Below are 23,320 nucleotides of genomic sequence, written 5' to 3'. Positions count from 1 at the left end.
GGGGAGGGGAGGGGCTGGACGGTGGTGGCGGCCCGAGCTGGTGGCTGGTCCCAAGCCCCGCGCGCCTTGGGTCTCGCCGCTGGCTCCGGCAGTCTTTTCTTGCACCGCTTTCTTCTGTCCTTGCTCCGCTCCTGCTCTGCCTTCCCCGGATCCGCTCCTCCCGGCCGAGGAGCCCCTGGGCGGCAGGGTTCCCCCTCCGACTTTGCCTGTGCTGACCCCGCTTGCACCCCGGAGCCGGGCGCGCGCCGGTCCTCGTAACTGTCGCCGCGGCCGCCGCAGCGTCTTCCCGCCGGCGGCCCGGGCGGAGTGTTGGGGTGGGGAAGGCGTGAGTGCGGCTTCCCGGCCCGGGGTCGGCGGCCGCCGGCCCTGCCCCCGCCTCGGCCCGGCGCCCCCGAGCCGCGGCCCCTTCCCAGCGCAGGGGCCGGCAGCCGCGGCTGGGCGGGCGCCGCGCGGGGGCAGGGCGGACGTATTCAATGGAAGTATGTTACCAGCTGCCGGTGCTGCCCCTGGACAGGCCGGTCCCCCAGCACGTCCTCAGCCGCCGAGGAGCCATCAGCTTCAGCTCCAGCTCCGCGCTCTTCGGCTGCCCCAATCCCCGGCAACTCTCACAGGTAATTGCCGCCGCCGCCGCCGGGGACCCACACTTGGGGGCTTCTCTCTTTTGTTTCCCTCTTCTCACCCGGCTTCACCTTCGCGACACCCGCAGTCTCCTAGCCATTTACCTCAGACCCAACATTGTCCATTGTTGGGGATTTCTAGGCTGGCCTCTTGGTTCGAGAGCCTTCTCTTTTATCCTCGAGCTTTGCACACTAAGTCCCCCGGCCTTCTCTGATTTCCTCCCCGCGCCCAACCCGGGTGGGCTTTGAAAGCCCTTCAGACCTTCTCCAGGTCCGCCCCCTCCGTGCTCAGCGGTTTAAGCTTTGGGAATGACCGTTTTCCTCCCTTTCTCGAAGTCTGGATCTCGAAGTCGGGCCTCTCCAACCTTAGTTGTGGCCGCGGGCACACCTGTCCCCCTTCCCCCATGCACACACCTGTGCAGCGTTTGCGCCTCGCCTCCCCCCTGCTCCCGCGCGCCCCGTGGCGTTCGGTTGGTCCTGCGGTTCTCTGAACAATAGGCCAATTCCTCGTCGCTGTTCCCCAGCCCCTTCTATTCTGTGATGGACATGAAGTACTAGCAAAGGAACAAGAATCGGGAGTGCTTCCCCGAAGAGCTTCGGTTTCTGCAAAGTTGATAAACAGGCATCAGTTTTGTTTTTAATTTGATAAGGAGATTTTAGGAGAGAAACTGCTAATGAGCACTCACAGGGAGACTTTATTTTGAATGGTCCAATACCAGTCGCTCCTGAGAATTTCGGTTTTCTCCTTTGGTGATGCCGTTGGCCCAACTCCTTAGTTCTGGGTGATTTTGATTGCCAGGTTTAAAATAGGCAAAAACAATTTTGTTTACATTTGAACCAAGTACCCTGCATTTCTGCTGCCAGAATGTTACCTGTTCATGATCAATTTTTAATTCAAATATATTTGTTTTTCCTCTTGGTTAGTATCTTTTATGAAGCATATTTTCTCTCCACTTGTAATTATCTTGAGCCGGGTCTATGTATGTATATATATGTTTAAACCCGTAGTGTGGATAGCACCTGGTAGAGATTTTGCGTATGATAGGTGAGTCCAGTAAATATTTGTCATTTGCTTTTTTGCCTGAATGGTAGAGAAAGCAAGAGACCATCTGGATTTCTCTGTAAATTGTTTTTATTTGAAATGAGACTTATTTCACAGGACAAGATGGTATGTTAATGAGGTCAGAGCCAAATTTGTGATTACTATAGTAGTTTAAATAATACTACATTGTTATTTTGAAAGTTAGGTCCATGCTCTGCCTTTATAGTATTTAAGCTTAAGGCATTTTCAGGTTTCAAAATTAATGTTGAAGAAATGTTAATGCATTGCTGGAAAAGGATTTTAATGTAATTTTTTTTCACTTCACAATATTATTTTACCTTCTCAGATCACAGGCACATAACTAATACCCATTTCCAGGTCAGTATAACTAATAAGGATGATCAGTAGTTCTTTATAAAATAATAAAATACCAATAAAGTTACTTGTGCTCCCTGAGGAGAAAATGAATGAGAAAGGAGATTCCAAGAGCATTAAAACAAGCCTCATACCAGGGTTTTACCTGTTGTCGTAATTAATCCTCAGAGACCAATTTGAAGCCCTGCTCCTTCTTGACTCATTTCCTAGCCTTGGGTTTAAATGGGTAATGGAATTTTAAAACTATGGTTGTGGCAGATAAAGCAAGTATTGTAGATTTACACCATATTTTACTAATTCCTAAAGCTTAAAAAAAATAAAAAAACTAAACCTCCAAGTGAAATATATAGGAATTTACAAAAAATTGGACAGAAAGTTTCTTGAATTATAACATTTTTTCTAAACATTGTTGCCCAGCATTAAAATGATGTTAAACTTACCATGCGCTGAAATGGGTGTGTATCTATCATTACCAAGACTTAGACTGTTTATCATTACCAAGACTCATGTTGCTAGTGATTTATTTAGGGCTAGATGGGAATGTGTAATAGGAAAAAGAAAAGAAAATTTGGGAATCTTTTTCAGAGCTTTATACAATAAATGTTTGATTAAATCAAAACCCTTGAATTTTCAGTTCCTAAGTCTAAAGGTACAAAATTTTTAAAAAGCTGAGGTGGTTTGGTAGTTTCATTTAATACTTAAAAAAGAAAAACCCAAAAAACAGAAAACCCCTCCAAACCTGGCTTCCTTTCTTTTTTTTTAGGTGCTACGAAATTATTTTTCTGAATCCATTTTAGAATATGTTCAAAGCTAGCAATCTTTTCAGTTCTTCAGTTTCACCGTACCGCTGGAGACTATCTCCTAGTAGGTACTTAATACTTGTTGGATGAGTGAATAAGTAATGAAGTTACCTCTGACTGTGCATCAGTTTTAAATATGAAAACAATGCAAGGACTTTTATCAAGGTATAGCACTCCTTTATCCTGAACCTGGTTTGGAACTTGTAACTGCAGACTTCAAAAAGATTCAGGAAATAAAGCAGAAGACTGAGCAACCAAAATATAGATTTGATGATCCTCTCAAAGTCTGTGTGTTTTAGGTAAAGTTCTGACAAACTTGTGTTGCAAGCAGTGCAAATTTAAAGGGGTTGGAGGCTGCTAGGATCAGTTTCTCACTGATACTGGCAAAAGTTGAGAACGGACACACCAAAGCTGGAGATCAGAAGAAAAACTCTTCAAAGCCAGCAACTTTTAAAAGGGAACCCTGGGGACATATACTTTAGGAGCTTGAGCGTTATACAACCCAATAGTTATTAGTCAAAATAATACTTAATTGAATCTGCTTTTAAAAATGGAAAGATTCCCACTTAAAAAAATCTCCATGCCAAACCAGTGTTGGTGCTTAAATGGGTAAGGGTGAGTTGTCTGAAAAATTCATTTCTGTGGAATACCAACTAACTGTCCCAAGAATGCCAAGTAAATGAGGCATTAACTTTTTGTTTTAAACCAGGTCAGGTACTACTTTCTCAAATGGTTAATATGAGTTCTTTGAATTATTTGAAAAATCAGAATAATAAGAGAAGCTTGTTTTTGCCATTTTAGGGTATCTGTTGTTGATAACTGATATTAAAGTTATCCAAGATTTTTTATCCAAGGTTTTTTCTTGGAGAATAAAGTTCTTACTTAGGTAAAATATTGTGAGAGCAGAACTTGTCTTGCTTGGGGTGCCTGGGTAGCTCAGTCGGTTAAGCATCTGCCTTGGACTAGACTAGGTCATGATCTCAGGGTCCTGGGATCAAGTCCCAGGCTCTCTGCTCAACAGGGAGTCTGCTTCTCCCTCTCACTCTACTTCTCTCTCTCTCTCAAATAAATTTTAAAAACTTTAAAAAAAGAAGAAGAAATTGTCTAGTTCACTACTATGTCCATAGTGCTTTGCTTGGGTAAGTACTTAGTAAGTGTGGAAGCTGAGTTAGTGTATTGATAACATACCAAAGCACTGTGCCTGTGATTATTTTAGTCAGATTTTCTTTTTTTTTTAAAGATTTTATTTATCTATTTGACAGAGTTCACAAGTAGGCAGAGAGGCAGGCAGAGAGAGAGAGAGAAGAGGAAGCAGGCTCCCTGCAGAGCAGACAGCCCGATGTGGGGCTCCATCCCAGGACCCTGGGATCATGACCCAAGCCGAAGGCAGTGGCTTAACCCACTGAGCCACCCAGGCGTCCCTTAGTCAGATTTTCTATGCACTGGAGAGAAATATTATTTAGGTTAGAAATTTGTGATCTTATTTTTAAAATTTATCATAAATTGATGGTATGTATTATTGAACAAAATATTAGGGTCTCTTTCCTGAAGACATTATCTTTTTAGAGCAGTTTTAAGTTCACAGCACAATCGAGTGCAAGGTAAAGAGATCTCCCATATGCTTTCTGGCCTGGTACATGCATAGCCTCCCCATTATTAGCATCCCCCATCAGAGTAATACATTTGTTACAATTGCTGAACCTACATTGCCTCATCATTACCACCCTGAGTCCATAGTTTACATTAGGGTTCCTTCTTGGTGTCTTTTTCTCCTTTTTTTTAAATACAGAAACTATTCCATAAATATTTACTAAACACCTTCTGAGAATGAGATTCCTTGTATTGAGTACTAAGAAAATGCAAAGAATTAGTAATTGAAAAAAAGAAAAATGACTTGTGAGCCTGCCAACCTAACCATGTTTTTCTTTGATGCATTATGTTCCTTATACATAAACATTTTTTACTTACAGTATACATCTCTGTTGTCTTTAGCAATGTTCTTAGTATATGACAAATTTTCAAGTTTCTAGATGTGCCAGAACAGTTCAAAGTCCCTTGGATAAAAGTTGGTTCTTAAAGAAGCCTACAGGATTATGTTGGGGGAAAATGGTATGATTATATGTGACATAATTTTTATATTGGAGTTATCAAGGCATAATGAGACTACAGGAAGGTAAACCCAAATTTCCTGAATGAATCGGGGGAAGCCTCACATAGTAGTTGAGGCTTCAGCCAAAGCTGAAGATTATGTAGATGTTTCTAGATCAGTGGGTGCATGTTGTGGGGGCGGTTAGAGGATGGTCCGAGAAATTGTGTAGGGCAGCACTATCCAACAGAACTTTTTGTGATGATGGAAAATTTCTCTGCAGTATCCAGTGTAATAGTCACTATCCATATATACCTAGATAAGCACTTGAAATGTGGCTAGTCTGAGGAACTGAATTGTAAATTTAGTTTTATTTAAATAGCTGCATATGGCTAGTGGCTACTATGCTGTCAGAGATCAGCATGGTTTTATGTATATTTAATGATCATTAGTGGTGATGTCATGTTGATCTATGAGTATCACATTATCTGAATGGTGAACGTTAGAACTATTTCAGGTCTTGATGTTGTACACAAAACCTTAACACCTTCATACATGTTTGATAAAATCATTAGAATGGTATCACTGGGTTGGGTCAAGAAGCAAGAACATTTTTTGGCTTTCTAGAATGCTCTGTCCTTTTACAATACTAAGAAAAATGATTATCACTCTTTCATCACCAATCATAGATTACTAGATTATAATATTATATAATTAGTAAGAATTTTATGAATGTTTTATAAACATTTATAGAAATGTTCTTCTAGGGGCACATGGGTGGCTCAGTGGGTTAAAGCCTTTGCCTTCAGCTCAGGTCATGATTCCAGGGTCCTGGGATTGAGCCCTGCATCGGGCTCTCTTCTCCGCGGGGAGCCTGCTTCCTCCTCTCTCTCTCTCTGCCTGCCTCTCTGCCTACTTGTGCTCTCTGTCTGTCAAATAAATAAATAAAATCTTTATTAAAAAAAAAAAAAGAAATGTTCTTCTATGTTAGATCCACTATGGTATGCTGAGTTTGTTTCAACTTAGACTAAGCAATAATATACACTTTCTGAAGTGTTTCTGTGCATTTACATTTCCTCTTTTGTCAGATTTCATTTGCATGTCTTGTGCTTGTTTGTAAGGACTGTTATACATCTAATGTCAGTTTGTAATAATTCATTACTCCAAATTATTGTTACGATAGTAGTTGCCTCTTCACAAATCTACATTCAGAAGCCAGTACACAGGAAATAATGTGAACAGTCAGTGGGACATCCTGGAGTGGTTCATTTGCTGAGAACTTCCTCCCTATCTACTCCCAAAACACTTGTGTTGGGATCTTGGTTTGATTTTTCTATTTTCAGAAATTTATCTTTGATTTAAATTTAATAGTATCATATTTTGGCTTTTACTTCTGAAGTAATATGTATCTATGCTATAATTCAAATATATGTTCAAACATAATATTAATGTAAATTTATAGTGTATTTGGAGTGTTGTTCTGATTGAGGAGTAGGGTGTTCAAATTGCTAGTTTATAAGTTGTCATCAGGAACACGTTTAGTCTGTGGGATGTGATTGGAAGAGGTTTTAGACCTATACCCAGGTTTTGTTGCCTTGTTGCTATGCTTAGAGTTTCATCAGCTGTACATACTCTCTATTTAAGATTTTTTTTTAAAACACAAATGTCCCACGAAAGGTAAAATATTAAGCCTTTTCAGGGAGTTATGAAGAGTAGGGAATTCACTGGATGGAAAGGAGAGGTACCATCCATTCTCTCTGAGGCAATTTGATAAGATGTCTGCTTATACTTTAAGTTTCAACCATTCTTTCCTTCCTTCCTTTTTTTTCCCCCCCTTTTCTTTTCATGAAGGACCAGAGTAATTTTAGAGAATTAACTTCTTTCTAGTGATGGTTATAGAGACAAGTTTGGGAGGAGAAGAGCTAAAGAAAAAGGAAGTCGATAAAGATTAGCTTAATTCAGATTTTTGCCTGGGACCATTGATACCCATTTAGTTGGACTAAAGACACTTAGGAAATTTAGGTGATAAGAGAATTCTCATTGCATGCAGATCTTAAGGAATTTTAATTTAATTTTCTGTGTTTATATAAAATCTAATTTTGTTAGAAGTGTCTTGACTAAACATCTTTAAGATCTGGGCATTCTTACATTCCCTTTGGAATTCCCAAAAACATCAACTATTAATTTTTAATCTTCTGATTTAGAAACAACTTAAAACTTTTTTATTCTACAGATTGTTCATATCTTGTTTAATTTGAATTGAGAGAAAATTGAGTATTTATTCTTTCCCATATTTAACTAGCCCGTTCTTGCCTAAACTCAATATAGACTTTGTTGATTTTTTATATTATTGTTAAAAATATTTTTCAAAGGTTACTCACAAATAAATGATACTTTCACGTATTTGCATTCAGGTACACTATATATACACTATATGAGGTAGTAGTATATGAGGAAAGGAACAAAAACATTTGCAGATGAGCTTTTGAAGCTTACAGAGCTTCATTTTGGCTGCTGGCAAGTTCCCTTCCTAATGGATCTGTGCCAGTGATCAGAAGTTTCTCCTGCTTGTAATTTTGAGTAGGAATTTTGGATTATTGCTCCATGCCTCCACCTACTGGTAGGGAGGGCTCTTCGTTTTCTGAAGATGATGGCAAGAGGAGGAGAGGATGAAAGCAGGGCAGGGAGAGTTGGGGGAAGAAGATGAATTGTTAATTGGCTAAGTTTCAGCCAAGCCTCTCTCTCATCCGCGTTTCGGGTAGACCAAACTCGAGCTCAGGACCACGTAAAGTACTTGACAAATGGTGCTTAATAAAGGTGCAGTACTCTTGTTTCAGTCATAATTGTTTCTATTTATTGAGTACCTCTCACATGCCAGATACTGTAACTGATGTATTTAATCTTTACAAAAACTCTATATAAGTGCTGTTACTCCCATTTTTACCTTTTTTTCCCAAGGAGTAAATTGACCTTAGACACAATACATTATTTGCCCAAGGCATCACAAGAACTTTGAGAAAGGCCTCTCATGTTTCATACCCTTACTTTGTATCCTAGTCTGTCTCCGTGAAGGTGAGTAGAATGTATGTTTAAACATAAAGAAGTTATGTTAGTCTTTATGTTTAATGATTATAGATTTTTGTTGGCTCATAGATGTGGATAAAGAAAACACATTTGATGGTTTGAGGTGATTATTTGAAGTGATAACCTTTATTTTGGTTGTTTCAAATCATATCTGGATTTGGTTCTAGTTGCCACTTTCTAGGAGGACATGACTAAGTTAAATCATACTCTGAAGATATTCACCAAGGTGATGAAGTGATTTCAAAGCACATTGTTTGATATGTGAATGAAGAAATTGGAGACATTAAGTTGGAAAAGGAAAGCCTTAGGATTTGGGCCAAGAACTTGGGGGTGGAGGTGGAAGAGTGGTTGGTAAAAGATGATAGAGCATTGCTCTCTTCCAGTATGTGAATTACTACCATGTGAATGAGAAAAAGGAGGGAATGGTTAAGATTTTGATTGGTTGGGTGTTCTTGATTGGCACACCCTGTTCTACTTGATGAGGGCAGTTGCTAATATATCAGAGAAGATACAAGCTTAAAGTCGTCCCTTGTCCAAGGTAACACAACTAGATAGTAGAAATGGATTAAGCTCTGGGGGCCTTAAAGACTATGTGTTCTCTCCTTCCTTTTATGACACGAGAAAAGGATGTTTCTGTAGAGAGTAGAATAAGACTAATACGTTGAAACAATAGGGACATAGATCTTATGTTTAATCACACTAATAATTAAAGAAACGCAAACTAAAAGAAAGATAAAATAAGTATATAACGTGAAGATTACAAAGTGCCAGTAGGATATAAATTGTAAATTTGCTGAAAAGTAATTGAGCAGTTGAATAAAAAAATTAATACATTGCCTTCACTTTTAATACCGATCATCTATAGTTTGTCCCAATTTTGTTTAAAACTAAATAACAAAATGTATACATATCTATACACCATGCTTACTCACAAAAAAAGAAAAATAAAGGTATAGGTATCCCCAGATGCTAATGGAAGCCATCTCTGGATGTTAAACTAGAACTTAATTTTAACTTTTTGTTTAGAATTTTGTGTAATTTTTCCAATGTCCTTCTTTTAGCATGAATCTTCTTTTTAATCACAATAACCCTAGAAAAAGCGAAACAAGTTGTATTTGGGTTCAAATCTCTGACAGAGATGTCCAAAGAGAGAACAGGCTACTTCATGAGATTATAAATTGAGATAGCAGTTTGAAAGATATGGTCAAAGGGATTGACTCTTCCGGTTCCTTCCAATTTCATGATTTTGTAATTTCTTTGGCTAACTCAATTATGCACATTACAGGTAATTTTGCATAGCTCTGACAATTATAAAGTAGTTTCACTCTCCATGGGAGTTGTTGAGAAGTAAATTTAAGTGTAATTATTGTTAGAAAAACAAAGCTAGAGGTATCACAGTTCCAGATTTCAAGTTATACTACAAAGCTGTAGTAGTCAAAGCAGTAAGGTACTGGCTCAAAAATAGATCACTGGAACAGAGAATAAACGCCTGAAATAAACTCTTGATTACATGATCAACTAATCTATGACAAAGGAGGCAGGAATATGGGGAAAAGACTAAGACTTTTCAATAGATGGTGCTGGGAACACTGGATAACTACATGTAAAAGAATAAAACTGGACTACATTTTAACACTATACATAAAAATAATCAAAATGGATTAAAGACATAAATGTAAGACCTGAAACCATAAAAATCTTAGAAGACAACATAGGCAGTAATCTCTTCCACATCAGTTGTAGCAGCATTTTCCTAGGTATGTCTCATTAGGGCAATGAAAACAAAAACAAAAATAAACTATTGACAACACATCAAAATAAGCTGTTGCACAGTGAAGGAAACCATCAATAAAACAAAAAAGGCAACCTACTGAATAGGAGAAGATATTTGCAAATTATATCTGTGATAAGTGGTTAATATCCAAGATATATAAAGGACTTATACAACTCATCTAAAAAAAATCCAATTAGGAAATGGGCAGAGGACCTAAATAGACATTTTTCCCAAAGAAGACATGTAGATGGCCAACAGACACATGAAAAGATGCTTAACATTACTCATCATTAGGGAAATGCAAATCAAAACTAATGAGAGATCACCATACACCTGTCAGAAAGGCTAAAATCAAAATGATGAGAAATAAGTGTTGGCAAGGGTGTGGAGAAAAAGTAATTCCTGTGCACTGTTGGTGAAATGTAAATTTAAGTAGCCTCTGTAGAAAACAGTATGGAGGTTCCTTGAAAAATTAAAAATAGAAATGCCATATGATCGGGTAATTCCACTACTTGATATTTACCCAAAGAAAACAAAAGCACTAATTTGAAAAGGTTTAGGTTTCTTGTATCATTAGTTACAATAACCAAGATATGGAAGCAGCCTAAGTGTCCACTGATAGACAAATGGATAAGGAAGGTGTATACGTGTGTGCGTGTGCATGCGCGCGCATGTGTGTGCACACATACACACACAAACACACACACAGGAATATTGCTTAGCCATAAAAAAAGATGAGATCATGCCATTTGAGACAACATGGATGGACCTAGAGGATATAATGCTGAGTGAAATAAGTCAGAGAAAGACAAATACTGTATGATTTCACTCAGAAGTGAAATCTTTTTATAAAAAAAGAATAAACAAAAAGTAGAATCAGACCTATAAATACAGAGAACAAATTAGTGGTTGCCACAGGGGAGGTGAGTAAGGGGTTGGGCAAAATGGGCAGTAGGAGTGGGAGATACAGGTTTTCAGTAATGAAGAATTCACAGAAATAAAAGGCATAGCATAAGGAATATAGTCACTGATATTGTAATAGGGATGTTTGGGAGCAGATGGTAACTACACTTGTTGTGAGCCCCGCATAATGTATAATCTTGTTAAATCGCTATGTTATGCACCTGAAACTAACATTGTATGTCAACTATACTAAAAACAACAACAACAACAATAACAACAGAACATAGTTACTGTTTTGAAAAGCTATTTGATGATAACCCATGAGGAGATGCTAAACAATGACTGTGGCACAAGGACTAGAAAGTTAGGAGTTAGGACCTAGGAACTGGTTTGATGTGGGAAGTAATTAAAAAAAAAAAAAATTCCTACTTTTTTTAGTCTTGGAGACCAGGTAGATCATGAAGCTAATAACAAAAATACAGATAGGAAGAGGAGACAGGTTTTGTTTTTTGTGGGGAGGTACCAGGGGGGGAAAGATAATACATTTGCTTTGAATATATTGAGTTCAAGTATCTGGGGATTTTCCAGGTGGGGATATCAAGTAGGCAATATCTTAGGAAGGTTAGGACAAATGATACGTTCTAACTTTCACTATCAGGGTTTTTTGCTCATGTACCCCCTTCAAAGAACTGGAAAAACAAACACAAAACTATATACCTTCTCACATATTAAGAATTTTTCCTTTAGGGGTGCCTGGGTGGCTTAGTTAGTTGAGCATCTGAATCTTGATCTCACCCCAGGTCTTGGATCTCGGGGTCATGGGTTTAAGCCCCATGTTGGGTTCCGTGCTGGATGTGGAGTCTACTTAAACAAACAAACAAACAAACAAAACAACCTTTCCTCCAAGTTTCAGTATTTGTAAATGATATAATTTTTGGTGTATTACTTAAATCACTATTTAAAATACATCCAGGGAGTTTTTGACAACTTGATACTTTCCACATCTGTTTCAAAAAATATGTGAACAATATCTTAATTTTAACAGTCAGAATTTTTATATTTATTTTTCTCTTGAACTCATTTCTATTTTTCTGTCACTACATATTTTATACTTGGAAGCATTGTACCAATCACACTATCATACTTTTCTACAATTAAAGTGAGTAAATTCATGAATTTAGTGAATGGGAATAAAAAATGTTTAGTATTAATTGTCACCCAGTTCTTCTGAGTTCTGTGCAAAAACAATTATAATTAAAAACATTCAAACTTTCCTAAGTTTGGGGTGCCTAGGTAGCTAAGTCAGTTAATCATCTGGTTTTGGCTTAGGTCATGATATTAGGGTCCTGGGATTGAGTCCTGCATGCAGGGATTCTTCCTCTCCCTTTGCCCCTCCCTGCTCATGCTCTCTCTCTGTTTCTCAAATAAGTCAAAACTTAAATTGCTTTTTTACTTTAATAGTGAACCTGTTGAGAAATCTCATGAATAAAAAGTGCTTTATTTTAGCAATATCACCCATTCTTCCAAGTTGACAATGAAGTGATTGGTCAAATTTATTTTTAATACTTTGTCAGGTAGCAACTGCATTTGGTTTAACTTCTGTATTCATGAAAGTCAGAATTGGTGACCCCTTTACTTGAAAAAAAAAAAAAAAAAGGATATCCCAGTCTGTAAAGTCATTAACTTTCTTGCCATGGGTATTTTGAACTCTCCTTTTGGCTCTTTAGATGTTGTTAGACAACAGCTCCACAGTAAGTATAGGGAAGTGTTGAGTGTTGCAGGTTCCTTTGTGAGGTGGTAGAGGAGTAGGGATGAAAGGGGAGTGGAGGTAAATAAAAACTGCTATACTGCATTAGCGGAATGGTTCTAGAAAATTGTATATATGGAAGTTGAGTGCTGAGAAATTAATTTCTTTCAAATTCTCCATGCTCTTGTACTTCTAAGGGCTATACGTGCATGCCCCAGTTTGCAGACCACTGGTTTTGTATATTCCACCTTGTTATTATCTTCTGGTTGTATTTTACTCTTTTCCACAGGCATATAGAAATAATATTTCATACATCAATTTTTTTCCCATGGTATATGTTTGCTTCTAATCTTGGTCTTCATGCTTAATCACTCTAGGACTTCTTTGGAAATGGAATCAGGATATTAATGCTTGAAAGGAATCCTGGAAGTCATTTTAAAGATTTGATGGTTGAGATTCAGAAAGATTAAGTGATTTCTCCAAGATCCCACAATTTAGACAGTGGAGAAATTAGAGTTTTAAAATTAGTTCTTCCCAACTTTGTTGCTTCTCTCACTATATCCCCAACTTCCTTGTGAAAGGATTGACCTTTGAATTTCCTTAAATATCAGTCTTTCATTACTGAACATTATTCTTTGAATAGCAACTATGTATAATCCAGTGATTATGTAAACAAATCAGAGTACAAACACATTCAATTTAAAACATATGTGAGTTATTTCTTAAAACGTAGTAAGAGATAAAGCCAAACCATTATTAGAAGTGTAATGGGCCAGTTGGGAAGATACCATTTGATTTGTTGAAATGAGAGTTATATACAACAGGAACAACCTTTTATAAAGAAAGATGTATTTCACCTATACTTTAAAAATTAAGAATAACATTTTTTCACATTGAGGAATAAAATAATTAATATTCCTGTTATACAAATTGCTCACTCTATAGCCTTTTATATATGAAATGGTGGGTGATGGAATTTTTTGATAATTTTTTTACTTCATTTTACTTTTTTCATTGAACTCTTTATAGTGGACATTTTAATAAAATTTTAAGAAAAACAGTGAAGCTATTCCAGATAGCAGACCTTTTTTAAAGAGTTAATTTTTTTAGAGCAGTTTTAAGGTCACAGTAAATTTAAGAGGAATGTACAGAGATTTTCCACATGCCTGTAGCCCCAGCACATTTATAGTCTTCTCCAACTTTATCAACACCCTCCACTAGACAGCTACATCTGTAACAATTGATGAATCTACATTGATATAATCATGCAAATCCATACTATATGTTAGGTTCACTCTCGGTGTTGTACATTCTATGAGTCATATAGTCATATATATCATATATGTCATATAGTTGGATATAGTTGCATTCATATAATCCCCAGATTGGCTTCTTTCACTTAATAACATGCATTTAAGGTTCTTCCCATTTTGTTTTTGTTTTTGTTTTTTTGTTTTGTTTTGTTTTTTAATGGCCTGATAGCTCAGTTCTTTTTAGCACTGTTTGTTGTCTGGTTGTACCACAGTCTTTCCATTCACCTACTAAAGGACATCTTGATTGCTTCTAAATTTTGGCACTCAGGAGTAAAACTACTACAAACCACTGTGTGCAGATAACTTACTGGAATTTTGATTGGAATTGCATTGAAACTAGATCAAGTTAGGAAGAACTGACATTTTGACAATGTTAAGTCTTCCCATCCATGAATATGCAGTAACTCTCCATTTATTTAGTTCTTCTTTTATTCATCTGAGTTTTGTTATTTTCTCATAGATCTTGTGCATTTTTTGTTAGATATATGCTTAAGTATTTCATTTTTGGAAGTGATAATGTAAATGGTATTCTGTTTTAAATTTTTAATTTCACTTTTTCATTCTGGTATACAGGAAAGAAGTTGGTTTTGTGTATTAACCTTTTATCTTTTAACTTTGCTATAGCATTCATTTGTTCCAGGTGGATTTTTTCCCCCTATTCTTACAGATTTTCTCTGTAGACAGTCATGTCATCTGTGAACAAAGACAGTTTTATCTCTTCCAGTCTCTACTGTGATCCCTTTTTGTTTTGTCTTACTACATTAGCTAGGATATCTAGTGTGACATTGAAAAGGAGGGGGGAAAGGAAATAACCTTTACCTTGTTCCTAAAGGATTCTTTTAACAGAGCAAGAGCAGTAAGATTTACAGGGAAAAAGAAAAAAAAAAAACCTTTAGGAAAATATAAGACTACTCATTAGAAAATTGGTAGAACACTCATCTCCAGGAAGAAATACAAATATAGGAAAACATGTTTAGCTTTGGTAGTAATAAAGGAAATGCCGGAAGAAAGAATGAAAGAAAGAAAGAGTATTTTTGGTGGGGGGAATCATATTTTCATATTGATAAAGACTGGCAAAACCCAGTGTTAGCAGGGTCTGAGAAAAATGGCTTATTCTTATATAAAGAGCTAGGAGCATCATTTGATTCAGCATTTTGGGAAGGCAGCACATCTTTACAAATCCAAATTTTAAGTGTGAATACTACCGTTTGCAGTCATGGAATTTGTCTAAAGGGGTAGTTGCAAAAAATTTGCTAAAACAAATGCACAGAAATTTTTTTGGTAATAATTTGTAACACTGGAATGATGGGTATTTAGATTATTCCAGTGCTCATCAGTGTGGTGGTTGGTTAGAATATGTTGTTTTAATTCAGCATAAAATTCTATCCAGTAAAGTGATGCCATATATCCATATTCGTCTTGGAAAGGTATGCATAACGATTTGGGAAAAAGACTACCTGCAGAGTAACATGTGTATTAGCCTGTTTATGTAACTTTCTACATTTAACATCTGAGTTTTGTAAATAAAAATATGAAGGATATTATATACACCAGTGTATGCATACATACAAGTCTGATGGGCTGGTCAGCAAAATGTTAACAGTGGCTATCTTTGGGACTGGGACTTCTGGTGATTTTTACTATCTTTGTACTTGTGAAATTTTTTTTAAAAAATTTTTTCTTTATTTAACAGAGGGAGTGAGAGAGGGAACATAAGCAAGGGGAGTGCAAGAGGGAGAAGCAGGCTCCCCACTGAGCAGGGCTTGATCCCAGGACTCTGGGATTGTGACCGGAGCTGAAGACAGACTCTTAATGGCAGAGCCACCCAGGTGCCTTGTGAATTTTTTTTAAGAGTAAAAATATATCACTTTTGTAATAGAAATCAGTAAAGCTTTTTTTTTTTTTTTTAACTTACCATTAAGTGACACGTCTGTTATGTAGAAATAATGAAGAAAGGTCTAGCTAGTATAAATAAGTATAAATAGGTGGTTCAGAAGTGGGTTGTTCACTGGCACATACTAGGTATTCAAAGTGGTTTATTAAAATGGAAGTCTAGTGCTTTGATGTGTAGAGGAATACATTGCATTTTTAATGGGAAAATGAAGTAAGTTCGGTGGGAGATAGTTTACAAAAACTATTTTGCCTATCTCAGAACTGAGAAGTTAAGCTTTCTGCTATAGTTTAATTTATTCACATATTTAAGGGTCTCTTTATTAGCATAACATATTTATAAAATGTAAAAAGTCATCAAGAAAATTTATGACCCAGAATCAGAACATTTATGTTAGAAGAGACTATAAAAATGAGTTTACTCAACATACAGTTAAGTAAACTGAAACCACAGAGGTTTTAAAGGACACACAGAGGCAATATAGAAATCTCTTCTTTTGGGTGCCTGGGTGGCTCAGTGGGTTAAAGCCCCTGCCTTCAGCTCAGATCATGATCCCTGGGTCCTGGGATCGAGCCACATATCAGGCTCTCTGCTCAGCAGGGAGCCTTCTCCCCCCACCCCCCGCCCCCCAACCCACCGCCTGCCTCTCTGCCTACTTGTGATCTCTGTCTGTCAAGTAAATAAATAAAATCTTTTTTTAAAAAAATCTCTTCTGTTGAACATCCATTTTGGCTACTCAGTTTTTGCTTGAACATTTTTGGAATAAGATTACCACTTTATAAGGCAATCCATTGTGGTGTTGAATGGCATGGTGGGTTGAATAGTGTCCACCAGAAATTCATATCTACTTGGAACCTCAAAATGTAACCTTACTTGGTATAAGGACCTTTGCAGATGTAATCAAGTTGAGGTCATATGGGATTAGGACAGGCCCTAAATCCAATGACTGATGTCTTTCTAAAAGGAAAGGATGCACAGAGACCGAGACACACACAGGGAAGACCATGTGAAGAGAGAACAGATTGGAGTGATGCAGTATATAAGCCAGAAATGCAAAGGATTGCTGTGATACACCAGAAACTCCTAAGAGGCAAAGAAGGATTCTTCCCTAAAGCCTTCAGAGGTAACAAGCCCTTCCCGGCCAACACTTGATTTTGGACTTCAAGCCTGCAGAACTGAGAGAAAATACGGTTCTTTTGTTTTAAGCCACAAAGTTTGTGTTATTTCAGTAGCCGTAGGAAATGACTACAAATGGCTTTGATTATTTTAAATGTATTTGTTCATCCTTTGAATTGGCAGACATTAATTGAGCACATTTATATGCCAGGTACTCTGCTAGGTATATCAAAGAGAAATAAAACATGTTTCCTGCCTTGGTTCTTGGAGCTTGGTCTAGTAGGAGGGATAGCTATGTAAATCTAAAATTATAATACACTTTGATGTATGTTCTCATTATGATAGTATGTGAAGTTTAGTAATGGCACAGTTGAGCTGGGAGAACCAGGGCAGGTTTTAGAAAGAGAAATCTTTGTGCTGGTCTGAAAGAGTTTGAAAGATAGGTCTGAAGATCAGCCTCTATGGGAATTCTGCACGATTCCACCCCAACTCATGCTATCAGTCCTGCCTAGTTCGAGGCATGTTTGGCCTGCTGTCATAGCATCCTGTCACTAGAATTCTCTCTCCACAAATCTGTCGAAGTAATTTTTTAAATACAGTCAGCTCATGCCACTCTGCCGAAACATCAGTGGGTTCTTACCACAGTGAAAATAAAACCCAAACTCCTTTTCATGCTGTGGCTCCATGTAATCTCACACCTGCTAACTTTTCAGTTCCCTCTTCCACAGTGGGCTTTTTGCTGTGAACACTCCAGGTTTGTTCCCATCTTTGACTTCGCTCTTGTTCTCCTCTCAGCCTCAAGATCCTGTCTTGGCTTTTTGTCCTTCCAGTCGCAGCCCATTCTACAGAGCAATCTTCTCTGACCACCCTATTTAAAACATCACCCCATCCTCCAGCTGTCCTCTTACCTTGTTTTATTTGTGGCTCACACCGCCAACTTGATTCATTTGTCTGTCTCCGCCTCCCACCCCCACCTGACTCCCCACCCCTGCTACCACAGAATGTGTGGTCAGGAAGCAGGGATCTTGTTTACCCTGTTCAGTGCAGTGTCCCTAGTGTGCAACACACAGGAAATGTTCAATACAGAAGACTGAAGAAAAATTTACTCTTTTACTCTTTTTAGTCTCATGCTATCGTGTCAGATCATATGTCACCATAACTCTTTCTGGGATGAATCCCAAATTGTATTCCTGTAATTTCATTTTATAGTCCCACCTACTCCCTCCCCTTAAAATTCCACCTTCATCTTTATACCCTTTCTGAGCTGCCCACTGTGGTATGAAACTATCTTAATCTCTAAATTTATGTAATCTTATTTAAGAATTCTCTGAAGTTTAGAAAACTTGCCCAAAGTAACACAATGTAAATGGTGTTTCTAGGATTTGAACTTAGATCTGTCGTTGACTAGAGCTCCTCTCTGCTGTGCTTTAGTTGGGGGCTGAATGCTTTTGATGAGGGGGAGGTAAAAATCAAGGATTAGAATAGGAGCCCTCTCTTACTTGAAATAGAAATAGCAGATACTTACTTGTTTGAGAGGATCTGAGTGATATTTGTTAAAAGGAATTCTAAAAAGAAACTTGAATTTTGGGAGGATTAAATTTAATACATGCTTATTATTTAAACAGAATATACAAAGAAAAAAGGAAGGTAAACACAACTTATAGCCCTACCACCCAGGGATAAACACTGTTAACATTTTAGAAAACTTTCATCCAATCATTTCCTGTACAGAAATAAAATATTGTGATGTAATTTTCATATATAAATTTTTCTCCAAATTTTGAAATAATTTCCTAATGTAATTGCTAAATCAGAGCATACTTTCAGATTTCCTTTCCAGAAAGGTGATGATATCAGTTTATATTTCTGTGAGCAGTATGTGAGTGCCTTTTCATACCTTGCTAATATTTTTAGTTTCCTTTTCTTAGATTTTTATTGATAATAAACTTGAAGTAGATGTTTATTACTAATTACCTGCTAGCTATTTTGTTTGACTTGTCTATATCCATTACCTATTTTTCTGGAACTGAAATGTGAAATTGGAGGCAAAAAATTTTATGCTTGGAAAAGTATATTGAAAACAATTGAAGGTACTACAGAAGCACTCTCAGTGTTAAAACAGCACAAAATCTCTCCCTCAAGCAATAATTTAAATTTAGTGATACTACCTCAAATTTTTTACTAGTAAAAAAAAAAATCAAATAGAACTCATTTTACACAGCTTTTCTAAAAGTCTTGATTTTTAAAGATAATTTCTATCTTAACATTTAGAAGGTTTTTTAGGGCATTAAAATATTAACATGAAGGAGAACAAACTGAAGATAAAAGCAAAGTATCTATTATCTGACATGTGTAGAACCAACATTTTAAGAATGTTTCCTTTGTTTCAGAGTGAAAATGCTCCATTCATTTTCAGAGAAAAACTTTCTGGAAGTGACTTAAAGGATTTTTGTGGTTGACCTTAACTCATCTCCAGTTGAGGTGTAGTTTTAGTAACTGTCCAGGCTTTCCACACATACTTCCCTATCAGTGGTGTTTTTAAATTTCCTTTAGAGTAGGATTCATGTGGGCTATGCAAGAAAAGCCATTGAAGATATAAAAATAAAATTTTAGAACTTTTATTTATATTTTTAGCCTTATTGTTTTAGATCCTAATTTTATTCATGTTGCATAGAGTACATAAAAGTAGGTATATACAGTTCATAAAAAAATTACAAGTTTGGAGACCATTACTTCAGAGCATCTGTTGATTGCTATGAATTCTCCCCCCCCACCCCATCTCACACACACACACACACACACACACACACACACACACACATGCATGTGCGCCCCAAATGTAACATTTCAAAGGGTTCTTGGAGTCCATTCATCATGATACCCATTTAACCATAACCTTCTTTACCTCCTGAATCTATTTAGCTGCAACATTTTGTCTACTGATTTGACTTTATTAACCATCTCTGATTTTCGTCCTTGAGATTATAGCTCAGGATTAACTGTCAAAACAGTACACTGATCTTGTACACTGATCTGTCCTGACTTCAGTTTGATTAGATTATGAGCTTCTTAAGAGTGGACACTGTTTATTTAGCTGTGTTAATCCTAGTGCTTTACATAAGTAGATACTAAGCAAATGTAAAAAGTCAGTCAGTCAGACCCTTATGAAGTCCTATCTGTGACTCCTACAAAGTCCAGCTTTCTGCTTTACTCACACTCCCTCCCATCCTTTCCTTCCCACAGTGCCTCCTCACACCCTGCTGTGCAAGTTAGTCATTTCTGCCTTAAATCCTCTTATGCCATCCTAAGGTGGTCACTTTTAACTCTTTGATGGCTGAAGGATTTCTGGAGAGTCTCTTGAAGTGGTATTGGGATTCACATTCCCTCATAGAAAGCTGGTAAGTGAGTTGGTTTGAGTGAGGATTCGCTTTCCAGGCTCTGAAGACTTTATAAAAGGTACCTGGCTTTCTTTTGGGGCCTTGGTTGTGGTAATAGGTTAGATTCCTGTTGTTGAGTAGCCAGATGACTATAGGCAGCCCTTATTTTCAATACCACGCCGGACACAGACCCAGGTTAACATACCCTTTTTGTTTTTAGGATAGGAATATGGAACTAGAGAGTACCAAACCAAAAGAAAATGGTTATAAAATTTTGCTGGTTAGAAATTGGAATGGTTTGCTCAGGTAGAACACCAGGGATAATAGAAATAAAGCATGGCCCCATATGTAATTTGAAGTTTTCCTGGAGCCACATTTTAAACAAGAAAATGAAACAGGTCAAATTAGTTTTAATGTATTTTATTAACCTGCTATATATTAACATGTAATCGGTATTAAGAAGGTATTAATTGATGAAGTCCCAGAACCTAAGTCAGGTTCAGTGGGGTGAGGAGGTTCGGAGCCGACGACTAAAGAAAGAATTCTTAAGACGTCGTTGGTGCAAAAGGTGATTTATTAAAGCACGGGGACAGGACAGGGCCCGTGGGCAGGCAGAGATGCGGCTGCCCCGGGTTGTTAGGAGTGGTTGGTTATATACACAGGAGTTGGGTAGGTGAGGACAACGGGGTGTCGAGAAGGGCTATTGGGGCAAAGAATACTACCAGGATATTGAAGGCTTAGTTGCTCCTTGTTAATGAGATTTAGGTTTAGAAGAAATTTGACTTTATTTACTTTTCCTTCTACTTCCACCTCCTTCGGTTTTTTATGGAGGGGAGGGTGACATTAGGCTTGAGGAACTGAGTTCTGTGTCTTTGGAAATTGGGCTATTGATAAGGTAACTTCTTTGTTGTAATCTCAAGGACATTTGCAAACCAAGGGAGACTCCTGTCTTGCAGGATTGTGATCTCAGCAAGTTAACTATTTATCATTTTATGGCAGTCAGGGGTGCCTGAGGAATGCTACACCTATGGAGGGGAGCGGATGAAGGGGGGGGGTGCAAGGCGCCAGCTCTTGCTTTGTCCTCAGCCAGCCTCCTGCTCCCTCATCATTAATGACCTATTTTTATTATTATATTTTTGGAGAGCGCATTTCAGTTCTAACAAGCACTATCTCACGTACTCTGGAGCCACAGGTGGCTAGTGATTGATGTTTTGTGGTACGTCTTGTTGGAGTCAGGACCGCTTTTTTTTTTTTTTTTAATAATTAGAGAAATGTGTAGTTATATTTTGTGAGTTCTGTACATTTCCCTTGTTCAAGCCTTAAATTTAATTATTAGGAAGTTTGGACATATTAAAACACTGTAAGTTAGCTGCATTTTTAGAGAGATTGTATAGTTTCAAATATGAGAGGACAGCGAAGTTTTTAGCAGCTCTGTTTTGCTTTCTTTGGCCTTGGGGTTTTTTGGGGGCTCTAGCTTTAATCTTAAAAGCTATGCTTTTCATAGTGGGGCCAGCTTTCATCCTTCTTAAGATATATTTTTAGGTTGATGGAAGCTGCTGGATGAGAAAACACAAAGCTTTTTGTTGGGTCAGTTTCCAATATATCCCTTTGCATTGAAACTTTGTTTTCTCTTAAGAAATACAGGTATAAAAGATGAAATGAAAAGACTTTTTTTTTTTAAGTAGAAAAAGTTCACTTAGTTATACAGAGTCAGTCTTACTTGGCTAAGGTTCTAGCTAGTAGTGCCCTTGAGGAACATGAGTAGATAATTTTTCATTTATTAAAGAAAGAACACAGTGGCTGGATTGCAGACCAGGCATCTTGGATTAGAACACTGGCCAGAAGATCTGTGTTTTCTACAAATAATGAAATTTTATAGGATAAAGATTCCTTAAATCTCTTGAAATGTAAAAATGATTTTGAAATATTTAATTAACCGGGGCGCCTGGGTGACTCAGTGGGTTAAGCCGCTGCCTTCGGCTCAGGTCATGATCTCAGGGTCCTGGGATCGAGTCCCGCATCGCATCGGGCTCTCTGCTCAGCGGGGAGCCTGCTTCCTCCTCTCTCTGCCTGCCTCTCCGCCTACTTGTGATCTCTCTCTGTCAAATAAATAAATAAAATCTTTAAAAAAAAAAAAAAGAAATATTTAATTAACCAATTTAATTAATTTAAATAATTTCAGTGTATAAAATTATCAAAATAATTTAAACAATATTTTTTAAAGTTTGAAAAGGAATAATTCATAATCCCACCATTACATTGTTATTTTTATGTATTTGCCCTATTTACATACATATTTTAAGGTAGCTGTGATGAATCAGTACATTTAATTTTGTAGCTTTTTGGAATGTATTTCTTTTAAAAGTGTGGTTTTGTAATGTCACTTAGTAATATAACATTTTATTTTGTTGTGATATAATTGCCTAGAAATAGGTACAGGTTGGTGAAGTGATTCCATTTCATGGGGTAACACAGGGATCCATTTGTTGTGGCTGTGAGTTGCTTGCAATACAAACTTAGGCCTTAGGGCAGGGGAAAGAGAAGTGGTTCAGGGCCGTTTACTGTGGGGGAGGGGGATGGTATCTCTTCTATTCTTCTATTCTTTGTGAGGACTTAGTCACAGGGCTCCACCTAGCTGTGAGGGAGGCACTAAAGGAGAAAACATTGTAGGAACATGCTTTATTTCCACAGCTTTCTCCATGATTTTGGGTTATTTCTTTCAGATGGTTTTATGTAACTGGGATTACTGGTCCAAAACAATATGAATATGTGAATAGATTTTTTATTTCTATGTAACTTTTCAGTACTTGAGAGGTTAACCAGAGGCCAATTGTATGAAACTTTCAAGTATTATGCTGTTGAACTTCAAGTAAGAAAAATGGGAATCTATGGCATTCTGGCTTGGGACTACTTACTTTCCACCCCACTCTGACCTAGCTTGACTGGCATGGAGGTTCTGCCAGCAAGAAGCAGGGCAGAAAGACCTCAGCTTGAAGAGGGCTCAGTTCTCAGAGTGGTGGGTGATGCCCAGTGGCATCATTTTCGAAGTACAAGGAAGGGCCAATGGCTCAGCTCAAATAGCAGGGGCCTATAGTAATATTTGAGGCAAACATTCTTGATTGAGCCTCCACATAAGCACAGAAAAGCTCTGGGAAGGCTCAAGGTATTCACATACTTTTGATTGACCCTAAAATT

The 23,320-nt window shown here is 37.6% G+C and overlaps 1 protein-coding gene across 2 annotated transcripts in view; it reads left to right on the top strand.

Annotated features, from left to right (window-relative positions):
- Nucleotides 1–403: 403 nt before the first annotated feature.
- PDE7A (phosphodiesterase 7A) overlaps nucleotides 404–23,320 on the top strand; it is a 115,653-nt gene continuing 92,736 nt past the window's right edge. Inside the window, exons 1-2 of one of the 2 annotated variants that reach the window (XM_059394659.1) lie at nucleotides 526–611; nucleotides 16,597–16,755. Coding sequence is in view for 1 of the 2 variants with exons in the window: in XM_059394658.1 (XP_059250641.1) it covers nucleotides 474–611 (138 nt within the window). In the remaining variant the exon portion in view is untranslated. Of the gene's footprint in view, nucleotides 612–16,596; nucleotides 16,756–23,320 lie in introns of both variants that reach the window. The other variant, XM_059394658.1, reaches the window with a different exon arrangement.

This window comes from Mustela nigripes, chromosome 3 (genome assembly GCF_022355385.1).
Source record: "Mustela nigripes isolate SB6536 chromosome 3, MUSNIG.SB6536, whole genome shotgun sequence".
NCBI classification, from domain to species: domain Eukaryota; kingdom Metazoa; phylum Chordata; class Mammalia; order Carnivora; family Mustelidae; genus Mustela; species Mustela nigripes.
This window is presented reverse-complemented; position numbering and strand designations above follow the sequence as displayed.